The sequence below is a fragment of the Pseudorca crassidens genome, chromosome 14 (genome assembly GCF_039906515.1).
Source record: "Pseudorca crassidens isolate mPseCra1 chromosome 14, mPseCra1.hap1, whole genome shotgun sequence".
In the NCBI taxonomy this organism is placed as follows: Eukaryota; Metazoa; Chordata; class Mammalia; order Artiodactyla; family Delphinidae; genus Pseudorca; species Pseudorca crassidens.
Genome location: NC_090309.1, coordinates 9,414,617 through 9,426,289, shown reverse-complemented (window position 1 = coordinate 9,426,289; position 11,673 = coordinate 9,414,617). Strand labels below are relative to the sequence as shown.

General features: G+C 51.3%; 1 protein-coding gene across 1 annotated transcript in view; it reads right to left on the bottom strand.

Moving 5' to 3' along the window:
• The window catches only part of FAM178B (family with sequence similarity 178 member B), an 83,770-nt gene extending 74,934 nt beyond the window's left edge, over nucleotides 1-8,836 (bottom strand). The window contains exons 1-4 of the mRNA XM_067703947.1: nucleotides 8,288-8,836; nucleotides 7,205-7,266; nucleotides 4,259-4,360; nucleotides 644-711 (exon numbers count right to left, since the gene is read on the bottom strand). Coding sequence (XP_067560048.1) covers nucleotides 644-711; nucleotides 4,259-4,360; nucleotides 7,205-7,266; nucleotides 8,288-8,836 — 781 coding nt within the window. The remainder of the gene's footprint in view (nucleotides 1-643; nucleotides 712-4,258; nucleotides 4,361-7,204; nucleotides 7,267-8,287) is intronic.
• Between the last annotated feature and the right edge of the window lie 2,837 nt (nucleotides 8,837-11,673).

Here is an 11,673-nt window from a genome sequence, read left to right as displayed (position 1 = left end):
CCAGCAAGGGGACCAGCCTCAGAGCTGCTACACGGTGCCTCGAGGGGAGGACTCTCCCCTGCTTGGACTGCTTGGACTCTCCCTCTGAGCAGCGTCCTCAAGCTCCTCTGAGCAGGACTCTCCAGGGAGCCTGCTAAATGCAGACACCCTGGCCCACGCCGCCCTGAGAGTCTCATTCAGTGGATCAGGGATGGGCCGCACGGACAGGGGAGAAACAGGGAGATACATTCCGATTCTATGGGCACGCATCTAAGGGAGGCGGTGAAGAGGATTCCTAAGAATGAGGCAGATCTCTGCACCACGCAGGATGGAATGATCCCCTGAGCACAGCACGCAGTGGGTGAAAATAGCAAGTTGCAGGATAGGAGGTGCGCGTGCGCGCACGCAGGTCAACACACAGACATGCACACGCACGTTCTTAGACACAGGTAACACCCCCCCCACACATCTGATGCGCCCAACCAAGGTCTGGGGTCGTCCCTAGGGAACAGTATGGGGGAGGGGAAGGAAGAAGAGACATTTTCCCGTTTATTTTACGCAACTGTGTTCGGCTTGATTTTGTGGTAACATAACATACACTTAACAATAAAAAGAACAAAATAAAAGGAGCCACCCCCTCCTCTCACCAGAGGAAAGCCCATACCCAGGTTCTCAGCCAGGCCCTGAGGCAGTGAACTTGGAGGGGACGCTGCCAGGGACTCCCGTGAGGATCTGGGACCAAGTGGCCGGCACTGGAAGTGGAGGTGCAGAGCTGGTGGTCCACCAGCTGGCCAGAGGAAACCTGTCACGCTCTGGCCAAGTGACCTAAGGTAAGGAGGGTCATCCTAAGGATGAATGGGATGAATGGGAATGAATGAATGAATGGGAATGACGTCGGAAAATTGGGGAGATTCTGATCCCGCAGCCTTTGGAAGTAGCCTTGGCAAACCACCCCACAAATGGTGAAACAATTTTCTGTTCTGTTAATTTCTTTGCTCTTTGAGTTTCTGGCTATCTACAGTTCCCTATGTTGTTTTTATAATTTGAAGAAAGGTACAAATTATTAGAATTTTGTAAGAACTAGGCTCATCTGTAAAAAGTTCTCAGCTCCTGTCCCCCAAACCATCGTTCAAAGGGACTTTTGTGATATTAAATATAATGCATGTGCATTATTAAGAACTCTGAGATGACTCTCTCGCATCTAATTGAGGATTTCCTGTGCAGCCCAGAACTGAGGATAAAGGATGATGCTGTGGTATAAATATCCTCCCCTCCCCTGCCCCAGCACACACATAAGGTCTTTTAACTTTAAGGAACAGAGAATATAGGACACTGTCTATTCAAGACGCAAGCAATCCTTGGAGCGGGAGCAGATGATCTGCTCAGGATGACTGGGGGCCTTTCTATGATGCGTAATTGTGGCGGTCACGTGACTCCCAGTCACAGGCGGCCTGCCCACCAGATGGTCGCCAGCCCCCAGCCTCGGCCTCACCCCTTCCAGACCCACACCCCTGCTTGGCACCCCCCATCCCACCCCCGGCCCCATTCAGGGATGGAAGAGGCTGCTGGCTTTGTACATCAGTAATTTTCTTTGAAGCAGAGAACTGAACTGTCCCATCAAAATGATCCCACATCAAAACAACCACCTCAGTGGCTGCTGTCAAAAAAGGCTTTCTCAAAGTACTACTTGAAAGTGTCACGTGCCCAGAAAATTATCAGCAATTTCATAGCCTGGCACACCGTATGCCCAGATAACTCCCTTTCTGTGGGGAATTTTCAAAACATCCAGGCCATGACTTCCAGAATCCTGGATGCACTCAGGAGAAAGGCAAACAGATAGAAAGATGATTCTGGCTACAGAGATGTCTCAAAATGTTTACTTCCAAGGCTATCCATCCAGGGAGCGGGGAACCTGGAAAGCGAACCCATGGCTCCCGACATAGAAAACTGCTTCATCACTCATGATGCCACCAAGGCCTTTGGCCCAAACCCGCAGATTCCATTCAGTCCTCATGCTCTGCAGGGAGCCATCGTGAGACCACGAGGCACCCTTTGCCTGCCCCTGGGCAGCGTGTGGAAACAGGGACCAGCTAGGAGACAGGCGTCCCCTAATCCGGGCCAGGGGCCAGCAATTGCACACAGGCTGTGGCCTCCTCTCGCCCGCCTGTTTCTGTAAACGAGGTCTCAGTGCCACACAAGCAGGCTCGCCGGTTACGATGGCCGACATGGTTGATGGGTGCTTTCCCGCCACGGCAGCACAGCCACGTAGCCGCCGACAGGCTGTATGGTCCTCAAAGCCTGAAATATTTACTATTCACAGGCTTTACAGAAAGCTTGCTGATCCCCGATCAAGTCCAAAGACAATTAGCAGAGAGACTTGAGAAAAAAAGCACACGGGCAGCCAAGGTGCTGCTTGGGCTCCTCTCTGGGCATCAGTGATGGTGAGAACCATTTGGGGGTCCTGAGAGTGGGGGCCCCCAGGTGTCTGTGTGTCATCGCTCACGCCCCTCGGTGAGTGGATGCAGAATGCTGACTCAGCGTGAGCACCCAAACCAGACCATCACGGCTGGGACCTGAATAACGTCACCCGGACGCATAGAGAAAGCAAAGCCCGGACAGGCAGGCAATCCAGGGTGTGTGGACCAGCCTGGCCTCAGTCACATGGGGGCATGTGGGGCCTGAGGGAGGGAGGGGAGAAAGGAAAGGAAGGCAGACAGACAGACAGACAGATCTGTCCCGGCTCCACTTTCCCCCTCGGCTGCTGCCCAGTCTCCTCTTTTGCCGTCTCCTCTCATTCTCCTCTGAACCTACTCCAGGCAGGCTCGCCCCAGGCGCCCCCCCAGGGCTGCTCCTGTCAACGTCACCGTGACTTCTACGTTGTGCCCCCCTGCTCTTCTCTCTGTGCCGGCTCCCGGCTGATCTCATCTGGTTTTGCAGCTCTAAATGTCACCTATACATGGTGATTCCCAAGCTGGCCTCTCTAGACAAGGGGGTCCTTGTCTTGGCCTCACCCCGGGGGTCCCCCAAGTGAACTCTTGTGCCCGTGCCTGCCACCCCCCAGCGTGCGTCACTCAGCCCTCCTCCATTAAATAAAGACAACTCCGACCTTCTGGCTGCTCAGGCCAGAATCCCCGGGGTCCCTCTGATTCCTCTCTTTCTCCCAGAGCCTCCATCCAGCTCGTCAGCAAACCCCGTCGGTTCTACCCTGAAGACGTACCCAGAGTTTGCCTCCTCCTCAGCACCCGGCCCTGACTCCGGGATTACTACCATGGCGCCCTCCGCCCCCACCTCCCCTGCGCCCCGCCCCCCGAGTCTACCCTCACCCAGTTCAGATGAGCGGCAGCCAGCTTCCTGCAGCCTCCCTAACCTCCTCTCTCCTGCCTGCTGCCGCCGCAAGGCCCTCCCAGGCCCACCTCTCACCATCTTCAGGGCTCTGCTGAAAAGTCAGCCACTCACAGAGGCCTTCCATGACCCCTCCTCCGAACCTTCCAGCCCTCCCGGCACTGCTGACACCCCCTCCCCACTCTCTCCTTTCTCATGAGCACCTGTCACACAACTTCCTTCATTCACCGTGTGCATTGGTGGTCTCCCCGCCCTGACGGCGGGCAACACGGGGGCAGAGACCTCTGTCTGGTTCTCTTCCTGCTGTACCCCCAGAGTCTGCACAGAGCCTAGCACAAAGTTGGCACGTAGACAACAGACAGACGGATGGACAGACGGACGGACAAATGGATGAATGGATAACAGGGTACCCTGAAGATGAATTCAACTGTGGTCCTCAGGTATCTCCTAGACTCCATGGTACAGATGACTCCAGCCCTCCCTCCAGCCAACGGGTCAGCAGACTCCGGCCCAGACGACAGCTCTGACAGAAGCCGCCTTCCTTCCCCAAACAGGGGAAGACAGAAAATGTCACGTGGCTGTATTTTCCCGTGTAAAGTCAATGTTCATTCAGACTGTAGTTTGAGACCTGGTTCCACACGTTTGGGCAGACAACTGGGGAAGAGCAGGCCGTATTTTATACCTCTGTGTCTTCAAAGGCCCACACTAGACCCTGACACACAGTAGGTGAATAAATGCTTCTCGAATCAATGAACAGATGTGGGATTAAGAGAAAGATGCAGCTTGAGAACTCATCAACAGCACACAAACCGCGGTTGAAACTGTCCAGAACCAAGGGCAGGTGAGCACTTAAACCCTCTGCTTGGAGAGGCGGGTGCGGGGACTTGGCCCTGAGTGGGCACACGCCTCCCCTCCCACCTGTGCCCACTCCCCGCACCTGTGCTCTGGTGTGAGCGGCACGTTATCAGGATCCGAGGAGTTGAGGTCAAGACAGTCCTGCAGAAGCAGCTTCTCTCGCTCTTGCTCCAGGGCCTGTTGCCTGCCGGAAGGTGAGAGGTGAAAATAGGGTCAGTGCAGTGCCTGCTCATCCGGCCCCGTCACTGGGCTGCAGGGGCCTCCCAGGGCACAGCAAGGCCTAGGCACGGGGACCAGGGAGCTCAGAGCCCTGTCTCCCTGCACACAGCTCTCAGACTTAGATTCCGGGGGGGGGGGGGGGGGGGGGGCGGGGGAGGGACTGCACTGCAACAGCTGTGCTTCCTGAAAGAAGACAATTTACGCTACACAACGTCAAACGCACCTTTATTTGTGTACTTTGTTCTGGCATCTGCTCGCTCTTTAACACACCAGGGGCAGGGCCTAGCCCTTCTGCTCCTCCCGCGTCCAGCCCTGTGCCCATGGCTCCCCCGGGCCTGCCTCTCCAGCCCCAAGTGGCAGCCCCCCAGGGCCTGCTCCTTCCCTACTGCACCTGCCCTGCCCCGCCCCTGAGTCCATGTTCTCCCTCCAGGCCTGAGCGCCTCACTTCCCTTTTTTTTTTTTTTGCAGTATGCGGGCCTCTCACTGCTGTGGCCTCTCCTGCTGCGGAGCACAGGCTCCGGACGCGCAGGCTCAGCGGCCATGGCTCACGGGCCCAGCCGCTCCGCGGCATGTGGATCATCCTGGACCGGGGCACGAACCCGTGTCTACTGCACCGGCAGGCGGACTTTCAATCACTGCGCCACCAGGGAAGCCCTCACTTCCCTTTTCAATCGGCCCCACCAGAGGCCCTGTGTGCCGACCATCATCTTGCTGGAGCCCGGCTCCCTCACCTCCTGCCCTGAGCACACGCAAACCCCAAAAGGGGGCACCAGTCCCCGCCTGGCCTTCTGCGTCCTTGTTCCCTCCAGCTGTCCAGGGTGCTCACCCTGGCTTTGCCCACTGGTCCTCGGTTCTCAAAGACTTCGCCTCCAGACCAGCCTGTGTTGGGTTCAGATCCTTTGAGCCAGCCACTAGATGGATGATTTCCAGCCAAACGTGGCCGGTCCTCCCGACATCGTGCACCTAATTCTCAATTCCTCTTCCCTACACAGGCCCCAGCCACCCAGGGCAGCAGGTCCCACGGGAGCTCCCCGAGGCCCCGTCTCATCACCATTCACCCTGTTCCCCCCTCATGCTTCCCATCCATTCTCCATAACTCAGCCTAAGCGCACTCTCTTAAACACATGGCAAAACACATCAGGACCTGCTTAAAATTTGCCCATAACTCGACCTTGTGTTCACGAGGCTCCCGTTCACATCTCGGCTGCATCTCCTGCTCTGTCCACTCCCCACACTCTGCCACCGAGAATTCCAGTCCCAGCCAGCCAGGAGAGGCACGGTCTGTCCTTCCTGCCTTTACGTGTGTGGTCACTCCTGCTGCCCTCCCAACTCTTATCCTCCAAGGTCCAAGGCCAAGGATCCCCCCTGGGGAGCCTGTCCTGACTCCGGGCTAAGTTAGATGCCACTATTCCAGGCCCCTCCATAGCAGCTTTACAGCACAGGAAATACTAGAATCATTGCGTTCAATTCCAGGTGAGTGGGGCTCACCATCATATCCGTATATCCTGTGCCTGGCACAGGGCGCAGGGCAGAGCAGGAAGCTTCCCATGCAAGGCATTGAGGAGCGGGTAGCTCCCCACGCGTGTTCACTTTCCTGCTGACACTTCTGAGTATCTAATATATTTACAGCTGGATACCGTGCAAACGTACAGACACGGCCCCTTCCCTAACTTACCCTCTGGTTAGGAAAAAATATACTCAGGTAAAGGAGTTAAACAACAAAAGTCATGGGCTATTAAGAGCCCAGAGGAGGAAGATGACTCTGGGGTGGGGTCAGGAGTAGACACAGGAGAGAAAACAATCATTCATCCCACAGGTGTATTTAACCCCCTCTTGCGGGCAAGAACATGGGCTGGGAATTGGGAAAAACAGAGACCAGTGAGATGTCATTCCGACAAGAACCCAAGCATCAGACAACAGCACCGCCTCTTAACTTCCGCAAAGTGAGTGTGCACACACTGAGCAAAAACAACACCGGAGAAGGGATGAGAACACCAGAAGAATAAGCCTGTGGGCAACGTGCTCCCGTGCATCAAAGCGCAAGCCCAGGGGTGAAGTCCACTGCGTCCCAGCCGCCCCAGTCCTCGCGGCCAATGGAGGAGCAGGATTCTAGTGTCTTCACCACCAAATGGGCCCTCAGGGCAAGCCAACCATAGCACTTGCTTTCCAGTAAAGAAAGAGCACCGGGGTTGGTTTCCATCCCCACCTCCGCCTCCCTAAGGGATTTCCAGTTCTGATGGGATGTGACTTTTGCCTTTAGAAACCAACTTCCACGTGAGACATGCTCACCATAATCCCAGGGGGAGGGCAGGTGAACTAGACCAAGCGCTACTGAATAACGACCAAAGAGTGTTCGGGTGGCGGCGCGGGGCAGGGCGCAGGAAAAGCTGGCACCTTACCCCCCACCCCTCCCACTCCACCTCCGTCACCGTCAAGTCGATCGTCAGGCTGTGCGCCTCGGTATCAAAGCAGTGTGCTTCTTCCGCTTCGCTCAGTGGGAGCTGAGCAAGCCCTAAACCAGCATGAACTGGGCAGAACAGCGCCGAGGTGGGGACGGAACCGGAACGAGGGCTCTGTGCGTGGTGAGGGTCTGGGGCTCTCTGCCTCAGAGGTGCTGCCCTTTGACCCGCTACTGTTCTGCACACTCGTTATTCACCAGGGCACACAGGGCACTCAGGAGACATGCTGATGGCGGGGGTAGGCTGCTTTATCCTGAGAGGAATTTGCTCTGAGTCTCTGAGGACAAACCCATGAAATTACTGCCAACCCACAGAAATGAAGACCCCCATGATGGACCCTCCCCACTCACCTCTTCTCCTGCAGTAAGTAATCCAAGCTGTTGACGTAGCACCCGGACTCCCCAGAGGCAATCTGGAGAAGCCACATGGGAATGGGCAAGAAAGAGGAAGACAGAGACAGAGGGAAAAAGAATAAAACTGAAGCTCCGTGAAGCCCTTTACTTATTTTGTTTACTTTTCTGAACAGGCAATACATTCAATCGCTCACCTCCATCCCCAGCCGCCCAGGTCCCTCCCCATAGGTGAGCACAGGTGTTTACTGCTGGCTGTGCTGAGACACTGTACGCACAGACAAGCACACAGTAATACATCATAGACTCTCTCCTTCAACACAGGTGGTAGCACGCTACACCCCCTATTCTGCACTTTGCTGATTTTCAGTTAACAATATGTCTTCAGGGTCATTCCATATCAATACTAAAGGGACAGTTTTTTGTTTGTTTGTTTGTTTGTTTTAAAAAAAAAACAGTTCCATGGTATTCTGATTTATGATTAGAACATAATTTATTAGTTCCCTAGTGATTGGCATTTTGGTTATTGGCAATCTTGAGCTATTACAAACAAATAAATCCTATTCTTAGAATAAATTTCCTGGATCTATGGGCACTCAAACGTCCCCACAATCTTCCCAGCAACCACAGTTTATTCCCGGCTTAAAGTTCATCACTGAAGTTTCCACTTCGGAATCCCAGGTCGCTGGACCACAGTTAGCCTGAGGCTTTGTGCCTGACCTCGCCTAGACCCATGACCCCAACCACAGCTGCAAAAGCCTTGATGGGACCCACACAGGGGCGGCATCAAATACGGCACCACCCCAGGCATTTTTATTAGCAGGAGTTAGGAGCAGAAATAAAGGGAGAGATGCAGCCCAGCCTTGGGGGTCCAAGCTCCCAGGCACGAGGGCCCAGGGGCTGGGGAGAGGTGGCGGGGTGTGTGTGGCCAAGGAGGGACAGTCAAGGCGAGGTGGCCGAAGGAGGGCAGTTGGGGCGTGGTTGAGGAGGATGGCCAAAAAGGGGTGGCTTGGGGGTGACTAAGGAGAGGTGGATGAAGAGGGGCGGCAAGGAGAGGAGGCCAAGGGGCAGTTCCTGGCTTACTGAGGTGCGGGCGTCCACCCATGGCGCTGCAGCCTTTGGGCTGGTGCCTGCCGTGCTCCAGAACGGCTCCTCCAGTGAGGCCAGACCCCCCACGGGGTCTGGGTCCTGGGACTCCTGCTTTGACTCCTTGGGCAGCTGGTGAGCCAGTCTTCTCAGGCCCCGAGGCCCCGCCGTGCCTGCCTGCCTCTGGGCTGGGGCCCCGCTGTCAGTCAGCGGGGCCCTTGGCTTCAGGAACTCCACGGGCGGTGGGCTCCAGTCGCTGGGGAACATGTCACCATCGGCCTGCATCTTGGGCTTCTTCGGCGACTTGGGAGCTGGAGCAGAGGAGGGGCTGCAAAGGCGCCGCGTGGGGTGCAGGAACCCCTGGTGCAGGGGGTGGTCGAGGCAGCTGCTCTTCAGGTTGGGCAAGAGGATGGGCCTGGCGGCGGCTGCCTGAACCCCTGTGGACGGGACAGAGCCCTGCAGTGTCCCCACCTGCCTGCCACCATCCCAGCCACAGCACCACACTGGCTGAGGAGAGGGGTGGCTTGGGATTGCTGTGGGCAGCATGCAAGCGGAGTCCCTCAACTGTGCGTTTTCCACTCCCTCGTGGCCCCAAACGTCGGAAAGGCTCTACCTGCACAGGGGAGCGACACCTACCTTCTCTCCAAGGACTGGCTAGCACAGCCTTCTCGGGCCTGGCCATCTGCACACCACTGGGCGTTTTATCCTGGAAGGAACCACCTGTCAGGTGAGGCGAGCCTCCAGAAGAGAGCTAAGTGCTCTAGAGGAGGTCCTGGGCCCCTGGGTGCCCAGGAAGGAACTCCCCCTCCAGCTCCACCCCAAGGACTCAGCACACGTACCACAAAGATCAAGTTGCTGAGGTGAAGGAGGCTTGATCTGACCTCTCATTTCAAGGACATGATGGGCAAGTGTAAAGACATCAACAGTTTTTAAACCTGTATGAAATATTGCATAAAACAATATTATACAAACCTATTGTGGTAATCATTTCATGATGTACATAAGTCAAATCGTTATGCTGTACACTTTAGACTTATAAAATGGTATATGTCAATTATATCTTAATACAATTGTAAAAAAAGAAAAACACTTAAAAAAGAAAAAAGAAATATCATACACATATGTTAAGAAACACACAATGTTTAAAGATATAATTTGTGCCAATAAAAACATAAAGAGGAGGGATGGAGCTGTATAGGAGCAGAGTTTTTGTATACTATTGAAGCTAGTTTGGTACTAATTCAAACAGGTCTGTAATAAATTTAAGATATAAATTATAATCTCCAGTGTCACTACTAACAAAATAACTTCAAAATATATAGAAAAGGAAATGAGGAGGGAATCAAAATCACACACTACAAAGAAAATCAGTTAAACACAAAAGAAGGCAGTAATGGATGAACTGAGAAACAAAAAAAGACGTAAGATGTATAAGAAACAAACAGTAAAGTGGCAGAAATTCTTCCTTATCAGTAATTAGTTTAAACATAAATGGAGTAAATTCTCAAATCAAAAGGCAGATACTGGCAAAATGGACTAAAAAAACATGATCCAACTATATGCTATCTACAAGAGATTCACTTTACATCTAATGATACAAATAGATTGAAAGTGAAAGGACGGAAAAGATACTCCATGTAAATAGAAACCCAAAGAGACCTGGGGTGGCTATATTAGCATCAGAAAAAATAGATGTTAAGTCAAAAATTGCTAGGAGACAAAGCAAGCCATTATCCATTGATATAAGGGTCAGTCATCGAGAACATATAACAATTATAAACATATATGCACCTAAAAACAGAGCTCCAAACTATGTGATGCAAAATGACAGAGCCGAAGGGAGAAATAATTATAAAATAATCGCTGAAGGCTTCAATATCCTACTTTCAACAATGAAATATGGAAGATCAAACGAAAACAGAGGACTTGAGCAACACTATAAACCAACTAAACATAACCAGACGGACACAGAACCCTTCACCCTGCAACAGCACAATGTGCATTCTTTGCAAATACACGTAGAATTTCTTCAGGATAAATTATCTGTTAGGCCAGAAAACAAGTGTCAATCCATTTTAAAATACTGAATTCATATAAAGTATCTTTCCCTCTCACAATAGAAACTAGAAATAAATGACAGAAGAAATTTCACAAATACATAGAAGTAAAACAAACTCTTTAACTATATGTATCTATATATACACCAAAGGAGTAGAACTGAGCTCCAGAAATAAACACATACATCTATGGGCAACTGATTTTCAATAAAGATGCCAAGAACATTCAATGGAGAAAGAAGAGTCTTTTCAACAAATGGTGCTAGGCAACTGGACATCCACATTCAAAAGAATGACACTGGACCCTTGTCTCACCAGACACTGTACACAATAATTAATTCAAAATAGATGAACAACCTAAACAGAAGCACTAAAACCATATGACTCAGAGGAAAACATAGGGGTAAGTCTTCATGGCTTCAGATTTGGCAATGGTTTCTTAAGATAAGACATCAACAGCATAGGCAACAAAAGAAAAAATACATAAATAGGATTTCATCCAAATTTAAAAGTTTGCACTTCAAAGGATATTGTCAAGAAAATAAAAGGACAACCTACAGAATGTGACAAAATATTTGCAAATCATTTATTTGATTAGGGTCTAGGATCCAGAATATATAAAGAACTCTTACAACTTAGCAACAAAAAGGTAAAAAATCCAATGAAAAAATAAGCAAAAGACTTGAATAGGCATTTTCAAAAGAGGATACACAGAGGGCCAACCAGCACATGAGAAGATGCTCAATGCTGACAGTCACTTTATTAGGGAAGTGTGCATCAAAAACACAATGAAATGCTACTTCACACCCACCAGGATGTCCATCACCAAAAACAAAAACAAAAAATAACTAGTGTTGGTGAGGACTGGAGAAATTGGAACCCTCATACATTGCTGTTGTGAATGTAAAAAATGGTACAGCCACTGTGGAAGACAGGTTGGCAGTTCCTCAGTTAGTTAACGATAGAATTACCATATGAATTACCAAATGATGCAGGAATTCCACTCCTAAGTATATACCCAAAAGAAGTGAAAACAGGTTCTCAGACAAATCCTTGCCTGTGAATGTTCCCAGTAGCACTCTTCACATAGCCGAAAGGTGGAAATAATGCAAATGCCTATCAGCTACTGAACGGATAAAGGAAATGTGGTATATCCACACAATGGAATATTATTGAGCCACAACAAGGAATGAAGCACTGATACACGCTATGACAATGGATAAACCTCAAAAACGTTATGCTAAGTGAAAGAAGACAGACGCAAAAGAATCATATATATGATTCTCTATATATGAAATGCCCAGAGTAAGCAAATCCACAGAGACA